The following is a 24,828-nucleotide window of genomic DNA, read 5'->3' on the forward strand; positions in this document are numbered from 1 at the left end:
AAAGTGGAATATTGGTCACTTCTCAGACGCATTAGGAATAATATTCCAATGGAACAAATTGGTTTTGCGAATTTGAATTTTAACAATTATGTGTTATTTGCACAAGGCACATTTCACTTTATTAACTGAGCGACATTGAGCAACATTGCATATAATTTTATTAATGAGTGTCAAGCTAACCCGGGAGTATGGGTTATTATAAATGAGACATCAATAGGGCACATGCCCGGTATTTGAAGAAATGATACTCTTAAATGTATTTAAAATGTTTTAAAATTGTATAAACTTGAGTTTTATAATTTTATAATTCATTGAGAGATTTGGTTGCTCATTTGCAAAATGCAGTGATAATTTGTGTGGGCAGATAGACTGCAAATGTCACTTTTGTAGCTATACTGTTGCACTGTCATGTTGTATTCAAAACGTTATTGATAATGATGCACTGTCACTTTAAGATTTGCACTGATATAAATGGTGAAAAAATGGCAGCGACTTTAGGCTTGAGAGAGACCGCTGGCGCGGTCGAAACGCATTACCTAAAAGTATGTGGCTGAAATAAATACTCTAAATAAGCGACCCCAAGCGTGTTGGAGTCTGTTCCAAATTGTGAGAGCAGGCGTTGGAACGAATATATATATATGTATTTATATGTATGTGTGTGTATATATATATATATATATATATTCAAACAAACACAGTTCGCTGGTCTCCCTGCCGCTTTCACAGTGGCGGGCTCAAGCGAGGTAGCGATCCTCCTACAAAATTTCAAAAACGCCTTTTCGTATCCAAAAAGCACTCCTGAGCCCAGCTCCATATGCGTGATATCTTTATTTATAAAATGGCAAACAAACGCCCGACGCGTTTCGGTGCAGCCGCACCTTGGTCACGGGTCATCGACAGTTTGTACACAGTGAAAAATATAGTGTTTAAACAATAACATAGAAGTAGGACTACCTGCCCCTACTCTGTATCGAAGACATTCAAATTTGGCATCCATTTTGAAGTGGTCAAATTACAAATGTTGTTGTTATATACACATTGCTGTTGCCACAAACTTTCAATATATCGTACAAATGCCAATGTTGAAGCAGCACATTGTAGAACTTCTGTGTGGGTTCAACTCGAATAAATGAAATTCATTTATTTACTTAATCCCGCCCTACTGGGCATTTTAACCGCAAACTTGACCAGTGATATATATGCGAAACCAATAATTTATCGACATCACCACATCATAGATATATACAATCCTGTTGCTTATTTAAATTAAGCCCCTGTGGGCATTACGTTGGCCAATATGAATTTTCGCCCCAGTGGGCCACAGTTTTCAACTTTTCAAAATATAACTTTTCCATTTGAATTCAACAAAATCATAATTTCATTATGCCTCTGTGTGTCAATCTTCTTAACGGTACGCTGACAGTTTTGTCTCCTACAAAAAATACAAAATTGTGCCATCACTATAATGTATATTAATGATTAAAAACAAACTCATGGCTTCTTATTTATAAACTATAATACAATTTGAGTTTTCAATATGCAGCAATATTCTATGATACGGTTAACCCAGATGAACCGACATCTCTTCATCCTTGTTCAAACCTAATGGTTGTACCGTATCATACTTGATGATCATTCTAGACTCCAATTGTCGCAATTCTTTTACTCTGTTCCCACCCCTTTCTGATTTGGGAATTCTATCTAGGGCACAGAACTGTAAGACATTGACATTTTTCCCATGTAATTCTTTAAAATGTCTAGCAATTAGATATTGCTTATCTTCGTTGGTAATTGCCCTACTATGTTCTAGAACTCTTTTTTTCACTTGATGAATGGTACTCCCAATGTATACAAGTGGGCATGGACAACATAAGGCATACACACAATAATCTGATTTGCATGTTAAATGTTTTTGAATCACATAAGGTTTATGACTCTTGGATAAAGGGAATTCTTTCCGATTTACATTATTTTTACATGCTTTACATGAATTACATGTAAAAAATCCCTTTATTTCTCTCCGATTTTTGTCTTCCTCTTTCACAATACTACTGCAAAGAAGGTCTTTGAGAGCTAAACATTTCCTGAAAGTGACCTTTGGTTGACTTCCCACTGCTTTTTTCAAAACTGGGTCAATGTTCAAAACGTGCCAATATTTTTTCAAACAGTTTCTAACTTGCCATGACTGACTGGAATATGCAGTGATGAACCTGATTGGTTCATCGTCTTCTCGTTTTAAAGTCTTTGGCTCTAGAAGGTCTTCCCTCAAAACTGTTTTTATTTTAGTACATGCTTCTTTTATTATTTTGTTTGAGTATCCTCTTTCCAAAAATCTTTCTTTCATGTTTGACATTTCCAATTCAAAATCTGATTGTGTGCTGCAATTTCTTTTTGCCCTTAAAAGTTCTCCGTACGGTATACTACGGATCAAATTCTTTGGGTGGCAGCTGTCCGCATGCAAAAGGCTGTTTCCTGCTGTTAATTTTCGGAACAGCCTACTTTCCAATTTGCCTTTATTAACATTCACGACTACATCTACAAATTCAATTGTTTCTTTTTCTATTGAACATGTGAATGTCAAATTACAGTCATTTACATTTAATCTGGCAACAAATCGCATAGCGTCTTCTCTTTCCCCTTTCCAGATACAGAATAGGTCATCTATATATCTGGCCCAGAGAACAACATTGTGGGTAAAGGCCGAGATGTTACCAGCCACCTGCTCCTCCCACCAGCCAAGGAATAAACCCGCGTAGCTGGGGGCGAAGCAGGTACACATTGCCGTTCCCTGGGCCTGACACTAGATGACATGGTCAAACAAAAAGTAGTTGTTCGAGAGACATCTTTGCATCATGCATAATAACATTTCTGTATGCAAAAAATACTTCATGTCCCGCAGTTTCAAAAAATGGTGATTTGCTTTAACTCCCAACTCGTGGGGTATACAGGTGTAAAGGCTGTTGACATCAAGTGTCATCAGCCACATATCTTCAGGATTGTATATATCTATGATGTGGTGATGTCGATAAATTATTGGTTTTGCAAATATATCACTGGACAAGTTTGCGGTTAAAATGCCCACTAGGGCGGTATTAAGTAAATAAATGAATTTCATTTATTCGAGTTGAACCCACACAGAAGTTCTACAATGTGCTGCTTCAACATTGGCATTTGTACGATATATTGAAAGTTTGTGGCAACAGCAATGTGTATATAACAACAACATTTGTAATTTGACCACTTCAAAATGGATGCCAAATTTGAATGTCTTCGATACAGAGTTGGGGCAGGTAGTCCTACTTCTATGTTATTGTTTAAACACTATATTTTTCACTGTGTACAAACTGTCGATGACCCGTGACCGAAACGCGTCGAGCGTTTGTTTGCCATTTTATAAATAAAGATATCACGCATATGGAGCTGGGCTCAGGAGTGCTTTTTGGATACGAAAAGGCGTTTTTGAAATATATATATATATATATCTATATTTCACCAATGGCCCGAAGCATTACAGGAGGGCACTCGACAGAATTCCCACCATTCAGTTAGTAGCGTAAGCCTTGCCTTCATTTTCACGCTTCATTAGTTATCTGCCCAACGCGTTTCAAGGAATTGCTCCTCCTCGTCAGGGGCTCGCTTGTTTGAACAAAGGAAAAGCCAGTCCGACTTTTATCTTCATGGCATTGCATGTGTTTAATTAGTTACAGCCATCAGTTGGCCCGCCTTGTGTACCACGGCATGCTGGGACTTGAAGTCCCTGTTATTCCCTTAGTGGGTAAAGTTCCTTGTGACAATATTAAAAGCATGTACATATTTTCCTGAGTAGGACTCGTGGCATTTCAGGCAAGTCTGTAGAAGATTGTAACTCTGTGCTGCATCGCGCTTGAAATCGTTTTCAGCAGCAGCCTCTCATGATGTGTGCGGATGGTGCTCCTCCCTAGGACAGGGCTGCCCTGTAAATTTATTTCACCAATGGCCCGAAGCATTACAGGAGGGCACTCGACAGAATTCCCACCATTCATTTAGTAGCGTAAGCCTTGCCTTCATTTTCACGCTTCATTAGTTATCTGCCCAACGCGTTTCAAGGAATTGCTCCTCCTCGTCAGGGGCTCGCTTGTTTGAACAAAGGAAAAGCCAGTCCGACTTTTATCTTCATGGCATTGCATGTGTTTAATTAGTTACAGCCATCAGTTGGCCCGCCTTGTGTACCGCGGCATGCTGGGACTTGAAGTCCCTGTTATTCCCTTAGTGGGTAAAGTTCCTTGTGACCATATTAAAAGCATGTACATATTTTCCTGAGTAGGACTCGTGGCATTTCAGGCAAGTCTGTAGAAGCTTGGAACTCTGTGCTGCATCGCGCTTGAAATCGTTTTCAGCAGCAGCCTCTCATGATGTGTGCGGATGGTGCTCCTCCCCAGGACAGGGCTGCCCTGTAAATTTATTTCACCAATGGCCCGAAGCATTACAGGAGGGCACTCGACAGAATTCCCACCATTCAGTTAGTAGCGTAAGCCTTGCCTTCATTTTCACGCTTCATTAGTTATCTGCCCAACGCGTTTCAAGGAATTGCTCCTCCTCGTCAGGGGCTCGCTTGTTTGAACAAAGGAAAAGCCAGTCCGACTTTTATCTTCATGGCATTGCATGTGTTTAATTAGTTACAGACATCAGTTGGCCCGCCTTGTGTACCGCGGCATGCTGGGACTTGAAGTCCCTGTTATTCCCTTAGTGGGTAAAGTTCCTTGTGACCATATTAAAAGCATGTACATATGCTTCGGGCCATTGGTGAAATAAATTTACAGGGCAGCCCTGTCCTGGGGAGGAGCACCATCCGCACACATCATGAGAGGCTGCTGCTGAAAACGATTTCAAGCGCAATGCAGCACAGAGTTCCAAGCTTCTACAGACTTGCCTGAAATGCCACGAGTCCTACTCAGGAAAATATGTACATGCTTTTAATATGGTCACAAGGAACTTTACCCACTAAGGGAATAACAGGGACTTCAAGTCCCAGCATGCCGCGGTACACAAGGCGGGCCAACTGATGGCTGTAACTAATTAAACACATGCAATGCCATGAAGATAAAAGTCGGACTGGCTTTTCCTTTGTTCAAACAAGCGAGCCCCTGACGAAGAGGAGCAATTCCTTGAAACGCGTTGGGCAGATAACTAATGAAGCGTGAAAATGAAGGCAAGGCTTACGCTACTAACTGAATGGTGGGAATTCTGTCGAGTGCCCTCCTGTAATGCTTCGGGCCATTGGTGAAATAAATTTACAGGGCAGCCCTGTCCTGGGGAGGAGCACCATCCGCACACATCATGAGAGGCTGCTGCTGAAAACGATTTCAAGCGCGATGCAGCACAGAGTTCCAAGCTTCTACAGACTTGCCTGAAATGCCACGAGTCCTACTCAGGAAAATATGTACATGCTTTTAATATGGTCACAAGGAACTTTACCCACTAAGGGAATAACAGGGACTTCAAGTCCCAGCATGCCGCGGTACACAAGGCGGGCCAACTGATGGCTGTAACTAATTAAACACATGCAATGCCATGAAGATAAAAGTCGGACTGGCTTTTCCTTTGTTCAAACAAGCGAGCCCCTGACGAAGAGGAGCAATTCCTTGAAACGCGTTGGGCAGGTAACTAATGAAGCGTGAAAATGAAGGCAAGGCTTACGCTACTAACTGAATGGTGGGAATTCTGTTGAGTGCCCTCCTGTAATGCTTCGGGCCATTGGTGAAATAAATTTACAGGGCAGCCCTGTCCTGGGGAGGAGCACCATCCGCACACATCATGAGAGGCTGCTGCTGAAAACGATTTCAAGCGCGATGCAGCACAGAGTTCCAAGCTTCTACAGACTTGCCTGAAATGCCACGAGTCCTACTCATGAAAATATGTACATGCTTTTAATATGGTCACAAGGAACTTTACCCACTAAGGGAATAACAGGGACTTCAAGTCCCAGCATGCCGCGGTACACAAGGCGGGCCAACTGATGGCTGTAACTAATTAAACACATGCAATGCCATGAAGATAAAAGTCGGACTGGCTTTTCCTTTGTTCAAACAAGCGAGCCCCTGACGAAGAGGAGCAATTCCTTGAAACGCGTTGGGCAGATAACTAATGAAGCGTGAAAATGAAGGCAAGGCTTACGCTACTAACTGAATGGTGGGAATTCTGTCGAGTGCCCTCCTGTAATGCTTCGGGCCATTGGTGAAATAAATTTACAGGGCAGCCCTGTCCTGGGGAGGAGCACCATCCGCACACATCATGAGAGGCTGCTGCTGAAAACGATTTCAAGCGCGATGCAGCACAGAGTTCCAAGCTTCTACAGACTTGCCTGAAATGCCACGAGTCCTACTCAGGAAAATATGTACATGCTTTTAATATGGTCACAAGGAACTTTACCCACTAAGGGAATAACAGGGACTTCAAGTCCCAGCATGCCGCGGTACACAAGGTGGGCCAACTGATGGCTGTAACTAATTAAACACATGCAATGCCATGAAGATAAAAGTCGGACTGGCTTTTCCTTTGTTCAAACAAGCGAGCCCCTGACGAAGAGGAGCAATTCCTTGAAACGCGTTGGGCAGATAACTAATGAAGCGTGAAAATGAAGGCAAGGCTTACGCTACTAACTGAATGGTGGGAATTCTGTCGAGTGCCCTCCTGTAATGCTTCGGGCCATTGGTGAAATATATATCTATATATATATATATATATATATATATATTCACTTAAAAAACCATAGGTTTCACACATGTTATAGTTAGCTGGGCATTTTCCTCGTGAAAAACCAATGAAATTCCCCCGTTATAGTTAGTGCAGGCAACTATAACTCACGCGACCGTAATCCGCTGCTGATGACGTCAGATATTACATCACTGTATTTACACATTTATATACCCATGTCTTCTTCCTTTTTTTTTTTAGCTATACATATATATATTTTTTTTTTCCAGAAAGACACATATGTCATCAGTGATGTAATATCTGACGTCATCAGCAGCGGATTACGGTCGCGTGAGTTATAGTTGCCTGCACTAACTATAACGGGGGAATTTCATTGGTTTTTCACGAGGAAAATGCCCAGCTAACTATAACATGAGTGAAACCTATGGTTTTTTTAAGTGAATTTGCAAGGTTTTTTAAATGCTAATTCCTAACTATAACGTGTGTGAAACCTATGGTTTTTTCAGTGAATTTGTACGGTTTTTTAAATGCTAAGTTACTTTACGCCGTTCGTGCCGTGCGCGCACGGTGCGCTTTGCGCACCGCGCGCCCACTTTACGCAGTTAGTGCCGTGCACGCACGGTGCACTGTGCGCACCGTGCACGCACGGTGGGCACGCAGTGCGCTACGCGCACCGCGCGCCCATGTTACGCTTAATGGACTATGTACGCACGTGCGCTTCGCACACCGTCCGCACAAGGAGGACACATGATACGCTTTGTTGTTAAGGGTTTAGGCATAAACTGTTCAATTTTCATATGCCATTCACGCACACTGCGCTGCGCGCAGCGTGCGCACACGGGGGAACTGACATTGGAATTTTTTTTTACAGCATTTATAACGTGCGCGCACGCTGCGCGAACATCGCGTAATTTTTTTCATTCCTATAGTGCGCGCACACTTCGCGCACTCGGCGATTTACCGAAAAAAATTACATTTTTTAAATTGCCCTTGGGGGACCTCCTGGGACCCCTTGACCCCTGCTAGGGGGTCAGGAACTGTCCAGCGTGCCCCCTTTACATGTTTTTCTCCTTTGTGTTTCACCCCCCTCTCAGTGCGAGAGACAAAATGGCGGCCGACACTTCCTGGTTTCGACCGATTCGAATGTTTACTAAGATGTAACAACCAATCAGAAGTACGTTCGCGGGCGGCCGAGTGCGCGCACCCTGCGCGCACGCTGCGCGCGTATAGATATATATATTGATTTAAATGCTATTTTCTCAGAAAATACTGAACAGATTTACACCAAACCTGCAAAAGGCACCAAACGGACCTTATGGCTACCTCTCTGCCAAATTTCACGTAATTCTGTTCAGCCGTTCGGGCTGTAGCTGCGACTAAAGTCCCTATGGAAAAATCCATGGGGAAAACGTGTTTTGGGACCCCCCCTTTTTCTCGGCCCCCGCTTGACGAATCACCCCGAGACTTTCAGGGTAGGAGCGGAGCGGAGCGGAGCGCCCCATTAGTTTTGAATATTTCGCGAAGATTCGTCAATCGGCGCCAAAGTTATTCAAAATAGAATTTTGAGATTTCCTATGGAAACTCGGTCCTAACTATAACTATCTACTGGCGACCGCCAGTAGATAATATATCTATCTATATATATATATAAATATATCTATATATATATATATATATATATATATATATATATATATATATATATATATATATATAAAACAAAGGTTACGGGGACGTTATAGTTTGGCTAAGAATTCACTCATACACCAGTGACATTTAGCAGTTATAGTTAATAGCAGTTATAGTTACCTAGGTTAACTATAACTTACGCCCCTGCAATGCTCTGCTTATGACCTCACATATTACATCATTCATGACATGGTCAGTGACATCACTGATGACATCACTGATGACATCATACAATGACTGTGTTTTTAAGAGTTTATGGGTGTTAAACATATATACCAAGCAACAAAAAGAGTTAAATTAGAAGTAGTGTACCTTGTGTACTAAGTGATACCACTTCTAACATATATTATGTGAGTTTCTGTGTTACTGCATTCTTGTGTGTAAGTGGCTGTATGGGTGTATAAGTGGGTGTTTGAGTAGCTGTGTGGGTGAGTGAGATGCTGTATCAGTGGCTGTATTGGTGAGTGAGTGGCTGTGTCAGTGGCTGAAGAGGTGTGTGAGTGGCAGAGTGAGTGGCTTTATAGGTAGGTAAGTGGGTGTGTAGTGACTGCATGGGTGAGTGAGTGGGTGTCTAAAGGCTGTATGAGTCTGTGACATGGTGTGGCTGTTTGAGTGAGTGTGTGAGTGAGTGGCTGTTTGAGTGAACGTTTGGTTAAGTTAGCTGGTGTGTGAGTGACTGTTTTGGAAAGTAAGTGTTTGTGTGAATGGCTTTATGTGTAAGTAGGCAGATGTGTGAGTGCTTGTATGGATGTGTGATGGGTATGTAAGTGGCTGTGTGGGTGTGTGAGTGCTTGTATGGGTGAGTGGCTGTGTTGGGAGGATGTATGGGTGAGTGAGTGGGTGGGTGTGTGAGCAACTGTAGGTAAATAAGTGAGTAGCTGTATGGGTCAGTGTGTGGCTATTTGAGTGACAGTTGTGTAACGAAACTTGAGGTGGCCCCCCTGCAAGGTACATAGAGCGGCCCCCGCTCTGGATCTAATCAGAAGCCCTCAGGTCAGAGTACTTTGCTGAGGAGCCCCCTGCAACTAGGGGCCCCACGCACCACAGGGGCCTGTGTTACACCACTGGTGAGTGGCTATATGGGTGAGTGACTGGTAGTATGAGTGGCTGTATAGGTGAGTGAATGAGTGTGGGTGTGTTGGTGCTTCTATGGTATGTGAGTACTGGTATGGGTCTATGAATGGGTATTTGAATGGTTGTGTGGGTGAGTGAGTGGGCGTACAAGAGACTGTATGGGGTGTGAGTAGGTGTGTGAGTGGTTCTATGGTGATGTCATTTGAGATGTCATCAGTGACGTCACTGACCATGTCTTGAGTGATGTAGTCATATTCAGTGCATTGCAGGGCGTAAATTATAGTTAGCTCAGGTAACTATAACTACTAAATTTTGCTGGTTTTGTTACAAGTGAAATCTTAGCCTAACTATAACATCCCTGTAACCTTTGTTTTTTTACGTGAATTTCTAAGGTTTTTCAACTTCTATTTCCCAACTATAACGTCCCTGTAACCTTTGTTTTTTTAATGAATTTCTATGGTTTTTTTATGGAGAAAGGGGGTGGGGCCTCCGACCAGCTCTCAAGAATCCCGCTGTATGGGACTTATTGGAGGTAACAGGAGGGCTCCTTGGCCCTCAAAGGCCCTCAGCATCCAAGAGGACTTCATCCCACAACCAGTAGTGCACCAGGAGGCACGTTTGCAGAGTGGTGGAGAAAGGGGACATGTGCTCCGGATACCTTTCACCAATCCAGCTGTGTGGGACTTACTGGAGGTAACCGGAGGGGTAGTTGGTCCCCAAGGACCCTCAAGAACCATGGGGACCTCAGCCCCCAACTAGTAGTGCGCCAGGAGGCACGTTTGCAAAGTGGTGGAAAACGGGGGCATGGCCTCTGACAATCTCTCAGCCATTCTTTTGAGTGGGACTTACTGGAAGTAGCAGGAGGGGTAGTTGCCCCCTAAGAACCCTTAGGAGTAAAGTAGACTTCATCCCCTAACCAGTAGTGAGCCAGGAGGCTCATTTGCAGAGTGGTGAGACAGGGGACATGGCCTCCAAAGAACTCTCAGCAATCCCACTGTGTGGGACTTACTGGAGGTAATAGAAGGGGTTCCTGGCACCAAGGACCCTCAGCATCCAAGAGGACTTCATCCCCCAACCAGTAGAGCGCCAGGAGCCGTGTTTGCAGATTGGTGGTAAAAGGGGGCGGGCCTCCGGCGACATGTCGGTCTGGCTTTTTTTTAATTAGGTGAAGGGGGCCGCGCGCCTCTCTTCCCGTGCCGATTTCGGGACCAGAGACCCCATTCCACGTGGCCTGGCCTTTTGTAAAAAAAACAATTTAATTAAAGGGAGGGGGCCGGGCGGCCCCCTCCTGGGCCTATTATTGGCCCCAGGGACCCGATCCCCCAGGGCTCGGCCTTCTTATGTATTTATTTTTTTAAAACAAATAAGGGGAGAAGGGCCGTGCGCTCCTCCCTCACTGGCCGATTTCGGCCCCCGGGCCCGCCTCTATTCTGGGAGCCCTAGTCCCACCTCGGGCACCCACTCACAACTATTGAGGACCGCGGGGAGCCTGAAGCCTCCTGCGGGAGCCGACATTGCTTTCACATACAGGGAGTTGCTAAAAACGCAGCTCCCTGTGTGTGTAAGCAATTTTGCTCTGCTTCCAGCAAGTGAGAGCATATTTAATGCTCTTGCTTGCGGGAAGCAGAGCGTTTGCTGTGGCTTGACGGAGCAGTAAAACTCCTGCCAAGCCCCAGCAAATATCCATGTCCCGGGGGTGGGACCCCGGAACAAAGCAGGAGCCAGCCCTGGGGGGTGGCAGTCCCCAGGGCCATCAATGGCTTCAGTGGGGGGGGGGGCAGCCTCCCTCCATTCTAATTTGTAGGGCCTGCCCTCGGGATGTGGCAGTCCCTAGGCCGAGAACATCCCAGGAGGGAGGCTGTGCACCCCCTCCCAATTATTTTAAAAGAAGATGGCACCGGGGAGGTGGTGGTACCGGGGCCCACGGAGGTCACTGAGGCCCTCCAATACAAATTCATTTTGGCCCCGGGGAGGTGGGGGAGGGTTCGAAAGGCCCCCCTAAAATAATATATTAGCCCAAAGAGGACCCCCAATTACTTTTTGGCATGTGGCCCCAGGGAGTTCTTGGTCCCCGGGGACTGTGGGGTTCCGAGAGGCCTCCTGTTTATAAATGAGTAAGCCCTGGGGAGGTGGTGGTCCCTGAGGCATTAATAAGCCCCAGGAGCGGGGCCCATGCGCCCACCCCTTATCAAAATGACCCCGGCACCTGGCCCGCCCGGGGGCTGATAACTAACGAAGCGCTGGAGCCCACACTTTGTTTTTGTTTTTTAAATTTTAAAAAAATGCTATTTTTGCCCTGCAGGGTCCCTGTGCGACCCTCTCAAGGGGCTAAGGGGTCAGGCATTTTTACCCTGCCCCCTTTTCTTTTTTTAATGTTTTTTCTGGGACTCGGCTCAGGCCGAGTCCCAAGATGGCTGCCAACACACCCTGGTTTGAAGTGTTGGCAGTCAATCAGATCTCAGCACAAGTTCGGAAGGGGTCGCGGATCCTCCGTGTCCCTATATATACAATTGGAAATTTCTTTAAATTAAATTACCCCGTAACTACTAAACATATTTTCACAAAGGCACTTCCCTGAACCAACATCTATCTTTCTACCAAATTTGGTGTAATTCCGTTCAGCAGTTCGGGCTGTAGCTGTGTCTAAAGTTTCTATGGAAATGAACATGGGGGAAATGTGCTTTGGAACTCCTCCTTTTTCTCAGCCCCGCTAGACGGATCACCTCAAAACTTTCAAGACAGCAGCTGAAATGAGTGGCAAATCTGTCCTGAATATTTTGGAAAGATTCATCAAACGACGCAACGTCAAAGTTATTGGCAGATGGAAAAACGCTCTTCCTATGGAAACTACATCCTACCTATAACTGCCTACTGATGACCGCCAGTAGGTAATATACTCAAACACATATGTATAGAGAGAGAGAGAAAAGGTCACTAAAGGGGCTAAAGAACATTTTGTTATATTAAAAATAATTCAAAAGGTTGATTGACGGTTTGAGATAAATAGGAATGTGTGGAGCATGACAAGGGCATGAGATTGCTTTCCTCACAAGTGTGCCTTGTGCTCTTTCCAATTTATGAATCTATGAGTTTCTACAAAGCTGGACCATCTGTTCACCATTTGCATAATTTATAAAACCTTCAGGTACAAGCACATATTCCTGATACATTTATAGCTTAATATCCTTAATAAACTAACTTGGTATATTTCCTAGTTGCCACACTAACTTTAAACTGAGCATTTCATTGAAATGAGGTCCTTAATTTGTGAGCTCTCATAACTTCTCAAACTTGCACCTGATTATACAATACATTTTAAATGATTCCTGTAAAAAGCTGATGGCATTTTGAATGATGTAATGTTACTGTATCTTACCTTTACCTATAGTGAGTGAGGTACACAAATAGTGATGTATTAATGTAGAAAACATAATAAGAAGTGTTCAAAGTGTTGATGCCGATGTACGAAGGACAGAGATAAGGACCTTGGCTTTAGGCATTTTCAACGTCTTTGGGAACAATTACAGGTTGGTTATGCGTACAAACAAAATTATTGTAAATCAGTTTTAATCTTAACATTTTATTGCATTTGGCGAAAGTATATATAATCACTAAATGCAACAAGTTACTGAATTTACCACCACCTCTTTGTGCAATATTTCCCATATCATCTCTAAATAAAAACATCAGGGTTAAAGCTAACACACAGCCTGCCTACTTTTTAAGGCAAAAAAAACCAAATTGTGTTTCTCGCATACCTTTACAAACTGTAGATCAGAAAGAGCTCGCACCGTGTAGTCTGGGATGTAGATCTGCAGGAACGATGCATTCAACTGGTTGTTACTACTCCCTAGCGTTGGTGTCACTGCATCAATGCGGTCACTTCTATTTAAAGACTCCGAATGATTCAAGCCACATGGACGTGGAGGGGACTTGTTTTCTGCTGGAATAGGGTACAATTATGGGATACGGTTTCAAGTACACAGAATCAAACCTATGTACTCAAACAAATAACAAAATGCTTTCAAATTCTCTAAGAGTTGGACATATTCCAATATTTTCATTATTTTCACCAAAGCACAAAGAAAGAATTTATGGTGGGGGATCGAGAAGCCATGCATAGAGACATCTTTTAAAACGTTAAACTATTTTGACGCCAATTCCATAAGTGGTTTATAATCTGGGCCTGTATTGCATTGGATTAAGTCAGCCCAAAACACACTTTACGTACATCATATATGTCAGAAATATAGGACCACTTTTGTCAAATTAAAGGTTATTTTAGATATATACGATTACTGCCTTTTACAGACTGAATATATAAAGTGCCATATATATGGGTTTGTGGTTCTGGAATCCTTTGAGAAGTGTTGCGGGTACCACAAAGGAATAATATTCTGGTGAAAATTACGAAAATTCAGAATGACTATCTTACTTATAAGCTCCAACATTGTAAAAGCCAGAGTCATTTTAACTGCAGACATATTCACAAATATGACATTTTCTTTGAATTTCTCTAAAACATTACTTACCTAAAATGTATATTTATCGGGCCGAAAAAAATTGAAGGAATTATCAGATTCAGGCTTATCACCTTTGCTTAATCAACATAACATTTACTCTGACAGCTTAAAAATCTTGCAATTCAACTTGTTTTAGAAAAAAAGACATTAGCCAAGATTGATAAAATATATATTATCTTTGAAAATGTGACCATATTACTGAGGAATTAATATTTAGGTTTCCATGTGCCTTGATATAACTAACTCCTCGTCTTTTAAGGAAGTTATGAAAGTATAGCTCTCCCAACTTTTCAGAGTTGTGTTCACACTGCCTGGTTAATTAGAAAGTGCCACACTCGGATGGGATCTAAAAATCTACTGGGCTGGCGCTATTAAACAGTGCACTTGAAGGGTGTATTCTCAGAAAATAGTATCATGTGTACAGTGTTGCCACGAAATTCAAGTTCTTCTTTTGACATTAGTATTTGTTTTGGGGCCATGTCATGATGTTCTGTAGTTTTGCCTCATTGCCTTCAATCCTAACTTAACTTTGTCAGTACCCAGTTTCTGAAATTCCTGAGTACACCGTAAATTGTGATTTATGGAAAGTTTGAATGCCTTATCAATCTCGGTAAATAGGAAAACAATCTGCTATTCCAACTGGAATATGGGAAAATCTCACAATAAAATTAGATGCAACTTCTGTTAAATATTCTTGAATGGGTGGAGAGCTGAAGCTCAACAGGAAATACTACTTTATTATGGCAGCAAGAAACATATTGTGGGTAAATATGATGTTCTCTAGGCTGATAAAAGCCAAATCTTATTATGCTGGGGGACTCAATGTGCTAAGTCTACAGAAACAGTAGTTTACATTAGTTTGGAGGGCAGTAGCTATAATTAGTGCAGCAGGCTGGGACGGACAAGGTCCCAGACGTGTGTGGTATCCATGTACCCATTATGCCTTTCACTTGCCTTGCTTGCATTAGTGCCAATGGCACACTTTGTGATCTCTGTTTTCATAACTACGTGGTTGCAACACTGAAAACGCGAAGGATTCAAATGCTTGAGCCAATGCTTCGTAATCATTGGACAACTGGGCAGCATTCCACTGTATTTTAGCTTCTTTATTCGATAAACAAAGATACAAACAATGTGAATCAGTCTTCGTCTTCATAGAAAAACAGTAGTGCCTGACCGCTGCCCCTATCAGAAAGCTGTTTAGGGCTATTTGTGACTTTATACAGAAGGGAGCTTGTGTAGCAGTTAGGATTGGACAGCCCTTCTAGGGGGCGGCCAATGTTATCTTCGAAAAGGTTGCTTCCTGTCTTAAATAGCACAGATACACTCCAGACAATGTAATGCATATGTTTCCATTGAAATTCCCAGAGTTGAAAAAGGAATATAAAGTATTTTCATCCATAACTCTTTTGTTATCTCAATCTAAGTTCCAAAGAGAGGGATGTTGAGATGAACTTCAGGTACTGTTTGCTGCTGAACATCAATACTGAAAGTCCACCCCACGGGTGGTTCGTGACAGTGTCCAGGAAAGTTGTCAGACTGGACATCATACTTTAGAATTGCTGTAGCTATAGAGGCCGAGGCTTATCAGGAGTGACACTTGTGGGTCTCACTTACAGGTATCTATATGCTGCAGTCTATTATTTGACTGTGCATATACAAATGTTCTGTTTTACCCAATTCATTCTTTATATTAATTACAACCATGCATCTTGTCAGGCAAACGATTTTGTTTCCATTCAGTCCCCACAAGTCTTTCACGTAATAGCAAAAGATGAATATTTCAGTACCTTTCTTTCTCCCCTCTACAATACCTACAAACCCAGAAGTTCTAGTCTAAACCAACACATTTTATACGTCAAATCAGGGAAGAGAAACAAATGAACATTGGTGTCTTATAACTTAAATTACACATGCAAAACAACATCTAATCGGGTACACGAAAGCTTCGGTCGATCAGTATTTTGTTTCCGGAACATTATGTAAGTTTTATTGCTGAACAGAAAAAGTAGAGTCCCCGCTTTAAGGCACCTTCCAATCCAATGCATCAAAATATCATGAAATAAATCAATTAAGTTAATAGTCTTACTAAATAATTGTATCAAAGGAAAGTTAAAGGGCTTTATTACAAAATTCACAAGTAAGGCGATACAGGGTCAAGGCCATATAGACTCTCAATTTACAGTAAAACAGAGAAATGTAAAATCTGAAATTATTCTAAGTCCCAAGTGGACAGCAAAATCAAGAAAGTAACGAACAGAAACGTCTTCTAGCACACAACCAAAATCAAAGGTTTTTATATATTATTTTTGCCTATGAAATTAACAGAAACTGCAGAATCACTGTAGTGACAACAAACTTATTATTTCACCAGCAAATCAGAGCACATGTTATGCTATGTTATTGAGAATTTGTAGAGCGCACGTTCACCAACAGGTTTTTTGGCGCTGATATCTTTTCTTATTCCATCCTTGGAGACACAGCAAGAGAAGGCCAAGTCTAACTGTAAGCTTGCGAGAAAAGCCAGGTCTTCAGCTTTTTCCTGAAGCGCTGATAAACGTCATACTGCCTTAGCACGTAAGCACTATCCCAATACATGAATAATTATTCTACCCCATCTGTGCTAATGTCGTCCAGAAGTGCTAGAACAAACAAGATACATTAACAATAATGTGCTATAAAAATGAAAAGGGCACAGTGAATCAGCGGAAGGATCTTGAGGTTTATGTTGCAGTTTATAACTGAGCAGAGAAAGTTTAATGAGAGCAGCATTAACAATGACAGTGTGTTGGACTTGGCCTTCTCTGCAGGCCCCCCCCCAAAACTTTTGCCTTTACTCCTATTTTTGCTTTATTTGTTTTTGTGGGCCTCAAGACTGAGCACTTTGCCACTGCTAACCAGTCCTACAGTGTTTGTGCTCTCACCTTAAAACTTGTTAACATTGGCTTATACCCAATTTGCATATTTTATTTACTTATAAGTCCTAGGAAAGTGGCACTAAATGTGCCCAGGGGCTGTAAATTAAATGCTACTAGTTGGTTTGCAGCCCAGAAGGCAGGGTGAAATGCATTTAAAAAGTAGGATATGCACTTTTAAGTTTTACATGTCCTGGTACTGTTAAACTCTGAAACATCTTTCATAGAATAACACTAGAGTTACCTTATTACCTTTTAGATGTGTAATTTCCAAACAGGAACAGGTAAACCCTTCATGTCTGGTGTCAATGAAATTGTTATGATAAACTCTCTTTAATGGTAAAGTCTGATTTTTCATTACAATTTTGAAAAAATGAAGCAAACCAATCCCCTGGTTCTACCAGTGCAGCATTGTTAGGTTTCTTTGCCCATTGAATAAGGAGCGTATAAATATTTGTTTATTCCATAAATAATTTAAATCTCCTGTTTGGACTATTACATTTCAGAACTAATACATTTGTTTTCTGCAATGTTTGTATATTGTTTTTTGTCCAAGGTCTTGGTTGAACAGTGACGTTGGGTGGGTGTAATGTATTGTAAATAATGCTAATACTGGTCTATTGTGTATGATGATTTTTATTTTTAATGCTATAAGTAATTATTGAAAAACATAAACAGTGAACACTGCTATTGAATATAGTGATCATGAATGGAACTGAGTGTGTTTAAAAGGCAAGTCACTACTGGCAATTTTGTAGTGATTTAAATTTGAGAATTTTGGCATTTTCCCGCCCTTAGCCCTTTAGTGCCTGTAGTCTGTCTTGGGTCACATGACTGGGTGTAACTGACAGACTGTGAATTCCTCCCAAATAGTTACACAATAGAGGGATTCGGTGCACCTGAATGAGCCATCTGCTGGCAGGACGGGAGGGCAGAGCTGAGCACAGCCTCACTTTCACCTGAAAAGCCTGTGCTCTTTCTTCACACAAAGGGCCTAACAACCCCACATTGTTACTGCAGCCAGCCAAGACAGGGGAGGCAGGAGATTCCATGCACTTCAAAGACACTATCTACGAGCTTCTCCCACCTTCCAGAACCAGGACACCAGGGTATAACAAGCATTGGCATAGCCAATAGGTCTCGCCTTTGGGACCTTATAAGTGTTTAACCATGCAACAGTTAATGTTGGTGCACAAAGGATATTGTGCTGCATAACTAAATACTTATAAGGTCCCTAAAGCGGGCTCCTCTGGCGTCAGGGTGCCCCTGCCTCCCGTGTGTAGGTGCAGGGCAGTGGTGCCGAGTACAGGGGCAGATGTTTAAGGCAGAGTGAGGAATCTGCTCTGGAGGAGGGCAGGCATGGCTCCCAGCAGCACCGACAGGCAGTACGAGGGCTCGAACGGGTTAATCACGAGATGCAGCAAACACTGCCAGCTTTCAGCATGAATGGGGTCAGGCGCTGGAGGTCTGCGGGGGTGATTCAGGGTGTGAGGGTGGGGTGAGACACAGGGAGGGTTGAAGGGATGATGCAGAGTGACACTGCGAGGGTGGTGAAATGAGGGTAGGGTGAGGCAGGGGGCGAGGTGATGCAGGGGTGAGAGATACGATGGGAAGGAAGCGAGACTATAAGGGGAGAGTGGTGGGTGAAAGCATGCAGGCGCGTAACAGGTGGGATAAGACTGAGTGTGAGGTGAGAGGGGGCGATGCGAGGCTGGGAGGTATGACAGGGTATGACAGGGTGGGGTGAGACAGCTGGTGGGGTGAGGCAGAGGGTGAGTGACGGAGGAGTGGGAGATGTGAGGTCACAGGGACGGAGAAGCTGCACACTGTGAGGATGTGAGGCTGGTGGAATGCAGGGAGGGAGTGTCGGTGGGCAGACGGTTCGTAGTGATGCAGGGGTGACACTGTGAGGGGGGCTGAGAGGAAGAGAGCGTGAGAGGAGGATGGGAAGAGACACCGCAGAGTGAAAGCAGTAGTTTAATGCAGGAGGTGGGGCTGTGAGGGTGCGTGGCTACAGAGGGGTGGGGCTGTGAGGGTGCGAGGGGTGGGACTGTGAGGGTGAGCGGTGACAGAGGGGTGGAAGTGATGGAGGGGTGAGGGTGCAAGATGATGGAGGGGAGAGACCGTGAGTGTGCGCAGTGACAGAGGGGAGGGACTGTGAGTGTGCGAGGTGATCGAGAAATGACTGCATGTGAGGAGAGAGAGAGAGATCACACTGCGAGCACGCTTTGTATTAATCTCCTGCTAATTTTAGTAGTAAAAGACGTTTAATAATTTGCTGCATTACCACAGTGCCATACAGTACAAATTGTATTACTTTCAATGTTGTGTTCATCTTTGTAAGGCGTTTAATCTGTTCATCTCACTGTATAGCCTCTACAATGCTCAAAAACAAGAGACCGACTACCTGTTGTTGAAATGCTCATTGTGCTACAGATTTTACGTGTAAATCGGCACACGCAATAAAACAATCTTTTCTTTTATTTATTTATTTTTTTAATTTTTATTGAATTTTTTATCGATTCAGCGAGGACGCATTAGATTATTAACAGAACACAATATATAGAAAACAAAGAAGATAAAGAGAGCCAGAAAATACACATCTGTGATTTCTCAACAAAATAACAATAATACATTACTAAATATCATTACTGCACCCAGGTTCTGATCGGCTCCCATATTGAGGCCCCTAATTTTTTCTTTGAAATACCTTTCAATTTATATAGTGCAGATTCCATATTATATATTGAAATAACCTTATCCCTCCAATTAACAAAAGACGGGAGCTCAGGATCCAGCCACTGAGACGTTATACATGACCTCAAGACCGACATACAAATAAGCTTGAGGCCTCTATAAGATACCACTTGCCTACCCACACCTGTACCAAATTCTATTCCAAACAGAACCAGAGATGCTGTTACAGATATAGGTATACCCAAAGATTGTAACATAAAGCCTTTGATATCCATCAAAAGTGGCTGAAGTGCAGGACATGAAAAAAACATATGCAGCGAGTCTGCTGCATAAAGTCCACATCTTGAACAGTTAACCCCCCTCCCCGTCTTCCATTTTGCAATCTTTGCCGGCGTATAATACAAATTAAACATAGCCATATATGATTGACTTCTTAGACTACCAGAGAGTAAAATAGAACTGGCGGTTCGCATAACCAGCTGTAAATCCAGGTTAGTTACCAACAGCTTCTCCTCCCATATTGCTTCCTGTCTAGACAAATCATCAGGTTGTGTTAAAATAAGTTCCACATATATTTGCCCTATTTTACACTTCCCTTTTATTAAATCCAAAACTCGGATCTGTCGGACCTGGCATTCTCCCCCCGCCATAACGGCCTGCAGGAAGCTTCTTAGTTGCAAGTATTTAAAAAAATCGGCCTTCCCAACCCCAAATCTGTCTTGCAATACTAAGAAGGAAACCATCTCACCCTGCTCCACCAAGTCCCCAATTAATCTAATTCCGTACTGTGACCACCTACGCATGGTCGAATCCTGAAATACAGCAGGTAATAAGGCAGTCGAGTCCAAGGGTGTATACCATGTAATACTAGGGATAGATAGCTGTTTACGTATCCTCTTCCAAACTGAGTATGCTGTCTGAATAGTTTTGAACCTAGTCTTTTTGTAGTAGCTTGGCTCCACAACTTTTAAAAGTAACCCTTGCGCCGATTCTCCCAAGCACCACTCGTATATAGACGGAGAAAAAGCAGGGTCCAAAACGGCCATCTTACCACAAACCAAAACGCCCATGAATTGAAGTAACGTGGCACAGTAATATGAATAGAAATTTGGAAGAGCCAGGCCTCCCCGTTCCCCCGGCAAATAAAGCCATTTAATTGCCCTTCTAGAACGGCAATAACCCCAGAGAAAGCGTGAGCACATTCGTTCCATTTTACTAAATATAAGGTTAGGAAACTGGATTGGAATGGCCCGAAACAGATATAGAAACTTCGGGAAAATCAACATTTTCAAAACATTGCCCCTTCCATGTAAAGAAAGATGCAACCGATTTAATCACTCCAAGGTTTTATTCGAAGAAGCAAGCATCGGCTCCACATTGATCCTTGGGATATTTTGGATTTGGGGTGAGATAATTATGCCCAAATAAGTTGCCTCTGTAACCACCTCCACCTCCAGCTCCAATGGTAATCCAACCTCTGTATGCAGCACTTGAGTCTTCTCTAGATTTAATTTATAACCGGACACTGCGCCGAAATTCTCAGTTATAGCCTCTATTCTCTGCAAAGCCTTGTTCATATCTATGGACAAAACCGCAAGATCGGCGGCATATGCTAAAACCTTAACTGAATATGACTGCGCAGTTACCGGTCGAATTTCCATATCAGTCTCTAACTTTTCAATAAGAGGATCTATAAATAAAGCAAACAGGAGTGGGGAACAGGGGCACCCCTGCCGGGTGCCCCTGTTAACCATAAACCTCTGTGACTCTTCTCCCCCCAACCGAACTATTGCACTCGGGGTGGAATACATCGACTGTATTGCCCGTATAAAGCCATTAGGAAAAGACTTCCACCTCATCACTGCCCATAGGAACTCCCAGGAGACCCTGTCGAATGCCTTTTCGGCATCCAACAGGGCCACCCCAACAGGGACACCCATCGCCTGGGCCCAATCAAATACGGAAATGAGTCACCTAACGTGATCCGTAGTCCCCCTCCCGTCAATAAACCCATGTTGTTGTAATGAGACTAGAGGGGTAATAACTCCCCCCAATCTCCTTGCCAGGCATTTCGAGTAGATTTTATTATCAGCATTAATTAGAGAGATTGGTCGGTATGAGGAAAGCTCATGGGGATCCTTTCCCTTTTTCCTAAAAACTACTATTACTGTTTGCGACCAAGAAGCCGGGGGAACCCCGTCAAACGCCCCTTGAAATACTAAAGTCATTATCCCCTCTAAAGTCTTCCAGAATTATTTATTATGAGGCTAGCGACAGCATAGCAGTTTCGATCTCCTCCCAAGAAACCCCTTCCGACAATGCATCTTTATCCAACTCGTCTAACCCCGAACAGGCCATTTCCGCTAGATACCTCTCAGCTCTTACGACTGGCTCTGCCATATATAATTTTTCATAATACTTTTTAAAAGAATCTTGGATCAAAGGAGGGGTCTCTAACAGTTTCCCATCCATATCTTTAATCTTAGCTATCCTAGAATAAACCTCTTTTTGGCGTAGCCTAATAGCAAGAACACTCCCGACCCTTTCTCCATACTCATAAAACTCACTCCTATGTACTTGGTACTTGGCCGCTGCTACATCAGCATAATCTTGATATATTTTCGCTCGACAGGCAGCAACTTCTGCCTGGACCTCCTTAACCCTGCCTGCACAGTTTATTTCTTGAACTAATTTTTGCTCGAGTCGAGAGAGGGCCGCTAAATCGTTTGTAGACTTTAGACGCTCTATTTTACGTTTCCTCGCAACAAATCTTACTGTCTCACCTCTTATCCCAGCCTTCATTGCGTCCCAAACAACATCTATCCTAGCTGATCCTATGTTTGCCTGGATAAATTCGGGAATCCATTTCTTCATCCAGATACAATAATCTTCATTAAACAAAAGCTTTCTATCAAAAGTCCATTTTGTGGCCCTAGCCATTAACCCCGTACAATCAAACTCCAATACTACCGGATTATGATCCGATATAATTTTGGGGAGTATCTTGATAGAAGCCCTTGCTAAAATAACATCAGAGACTAAAAAATAATCTAACCGTACCATCTTTCCATGTGGGGCAGAAAAATATGTATAACCATCTTGACCTGAATTAAGTTCCACCCACACATCATATAGGCCCTGGTCTTGGACCAACGCCTGCAGACTCCTAAATCCTCGCAGCTTCCTACCCAAATAGGATTCAGCTGTTCTTAAATTTACCTGCGAATGAAGATGAATATTTAAATCACCACAAACTATCATAGGATGTGGATAAAATGCTAATTCTGTATTACTCACTTGAAAAATACCTGGGTCATCCAAATTTGAACCATATATTGAGCATAGTGTAATGACTTGCTGAGAGACCACTACCTCCATCATCACCCAGCGTCCCAGCTTATCGGCTTTATACTTCTTAACCTCCAATAATCCCTTTTTAGCAAGTATCGCGACTCCTTTGACATTAACTGACTGCGATGTACAGGCTAATAATTCAAGCCCCAGAGAACCAAGCCAGGCCCTATTGGACCAAGCTATGTGCGTCTCCTGCAAGAAAAGGAGATCCCACGAGCTTGAATATATAAAACAATCTTTTCAATGCTTGTTTCATTTGGTTTCAAATAGTAAATGCAGTGATTTTCCGTGTGACACTAAAATAAGGTTACTAAGATACATGATGAAATGTTAACAGTCTATTTGGTTATACGCCACATAATATTTCACAGTGTGAAAAGCGTAATCTGTTTTAATTATTTTCTCTTACGAGTCCTCCGGTCGTGAAGGCTTTTCAGATGCGTACATAGCATGCTCGATTTAGACTGTTTTAGAAACCCATGACCACAAAGGGCGTCTGCTGGGAGAATTAACCTTCACGGGGTTCCCCTACACAATGGACTCATCATTAACAGACTGAAAGAACAGCAAGGGGGGGGCGCGCGCACCACTTCTATCAGAAAGACTATTACAACAGACCGCTCAAACAAGATAGCTCTACAGAGCGATAGATAATACGCACTCTCAGTTCACCGACAACTTCTGTGCTTTTTAAAGGAAGATATGCCAAAGCGTATAAAATGCATCCCGGCAGCCACCCGTTTCTATAATTAGTTCAGTGAGTTCGCCTTTGAACTGGTATGTTGGGAATCCAGGAAAAGTGTGTTCTTGGACGCATACCTGAATACGGATTCCAACTGCTTTTTTTGCCAAAAATGTGTGATTTGCATGAAATGTGTATATTTGGATATAAACTAAAAAAATAACAAGCATTGGCCGCGCGGCCGTAAAAGTCAGGCGGCCATGCGGCCATGAAAGCAGAGTGACGCGATCTGTGGTGGGGGAGGGGGAGGGAATTGAAGCGCGGAGAGAGGCACGTAAGGCTTAATGAGCCTTGACAGAAACCCACATGGCGGCTGCGAGCGTGCACGCGCACGTGCACGCAAGCTTGAGGCCAGGAAAAGCCTCTGGTACCACTTTTAAAAGCCCGTTTACAAAATTTCTGGCAGCGCATGCGCTGGTTCAGCGAGACCTAAAAAGGGGACCTCAGACATGAACTCTTCAGTACACTTCTGGACCTATGGATACTCTGCCACAAAGGACTTATGTGCTACTGAAGGACTGCCACTCTGCTGCTTTGCTTTGCTGCTGCTTTGATGTGCTGACCTCCTGCCTGCTGACCTCCTGCATGGGTGAGAGGACCGGACCTACATCTTTTGAACCCAGTACCCCAAAGTGACTCCAAGGGCTAGTAGGCTGGCCTCCTGACTTGAGCCTCAGGGACAGAAGGCTCCAACAATTTTGACCTGGACTCTGCCATCTTTGAGTCTACCCTGCCAAGTGGTGCCAACCCAGTCCTGGATGCTTGGAAGAGGCCTAAGGTGCTTACCAGCCTCTGTGAATCCAGAGGAACTGACACATCTGCTGTGCAAACCTGAGCAGAACTAATGCATTGCAGCTGCTGCTTGGCTCCGTCGCATAGACCTGCAATGCATTGCAGCTCTTCAGAACCGCCGCATTGCCCCAACTGTGTGACGCATCCTCGGTGCAAGCCTTCGCCGACAGCAGCCTTGACGAGAATGTCGGAATCCACATCGCAGCCCTTCGGAATCGATGCATTGCTCCAAGGCACGCTGCATCCTCAATGCTGGACTTCACGTCGCAAGCCATGTCAACGGGATCCTCGACGACAATGCAATAGGACCTCGCACTGCAGCTTCGCCCCATCTTATAATCAATGCATC

At 43.3% G+C, this 24,828-nt stretch overlaps 1 protein-coding gene across 7 annotated transcripts in view; it reads right to left on the bottom strand.

The window, feature by feature from the left end:
* Window positions 1-24,828, bottom strand: part of CNNM2 (cyclin and CBS domain divalent metal cation transport mediator 2) — a 1,019,413-nt gene that overhangs the window by 33,034 nt on the left and 961,551 nt on the right. For 2 of the 7 annotated variants that reach the window (XM_085606606.1, XM_085606596.1), the window contains one exon: window positions 13,215-13,396. In XM_085606606.1, coding sequence (XP_085462732.1) covers window positions 13,215-13,396 — 182 coding nt within the window. Of the gene's footprint in view, window positions 1-810; window positions 1,433-13,214; window positions 13,400-24,828 lie in introns of those variants that run through there. The other 5 variants (XM_085606603.1, XM_085606593.1, XM_085606612.1 and 2 more) reach the window with 4 other exon arrangements.

This window comes from Triturus cristatus, chromosome 1_2 (assembly GCF_964204655.1).
Source record: "Triturus cristatus chromosome 1_2, aTriCri1.1, whole genome shotgun sequence".
Classification (NCBI taxonomy): domain Eukaryota; kingdom Metazoa; phylum Chordata; class Amphibia; order Caudata; family Salamandridae; genus Triturus; species Triturus cristatus.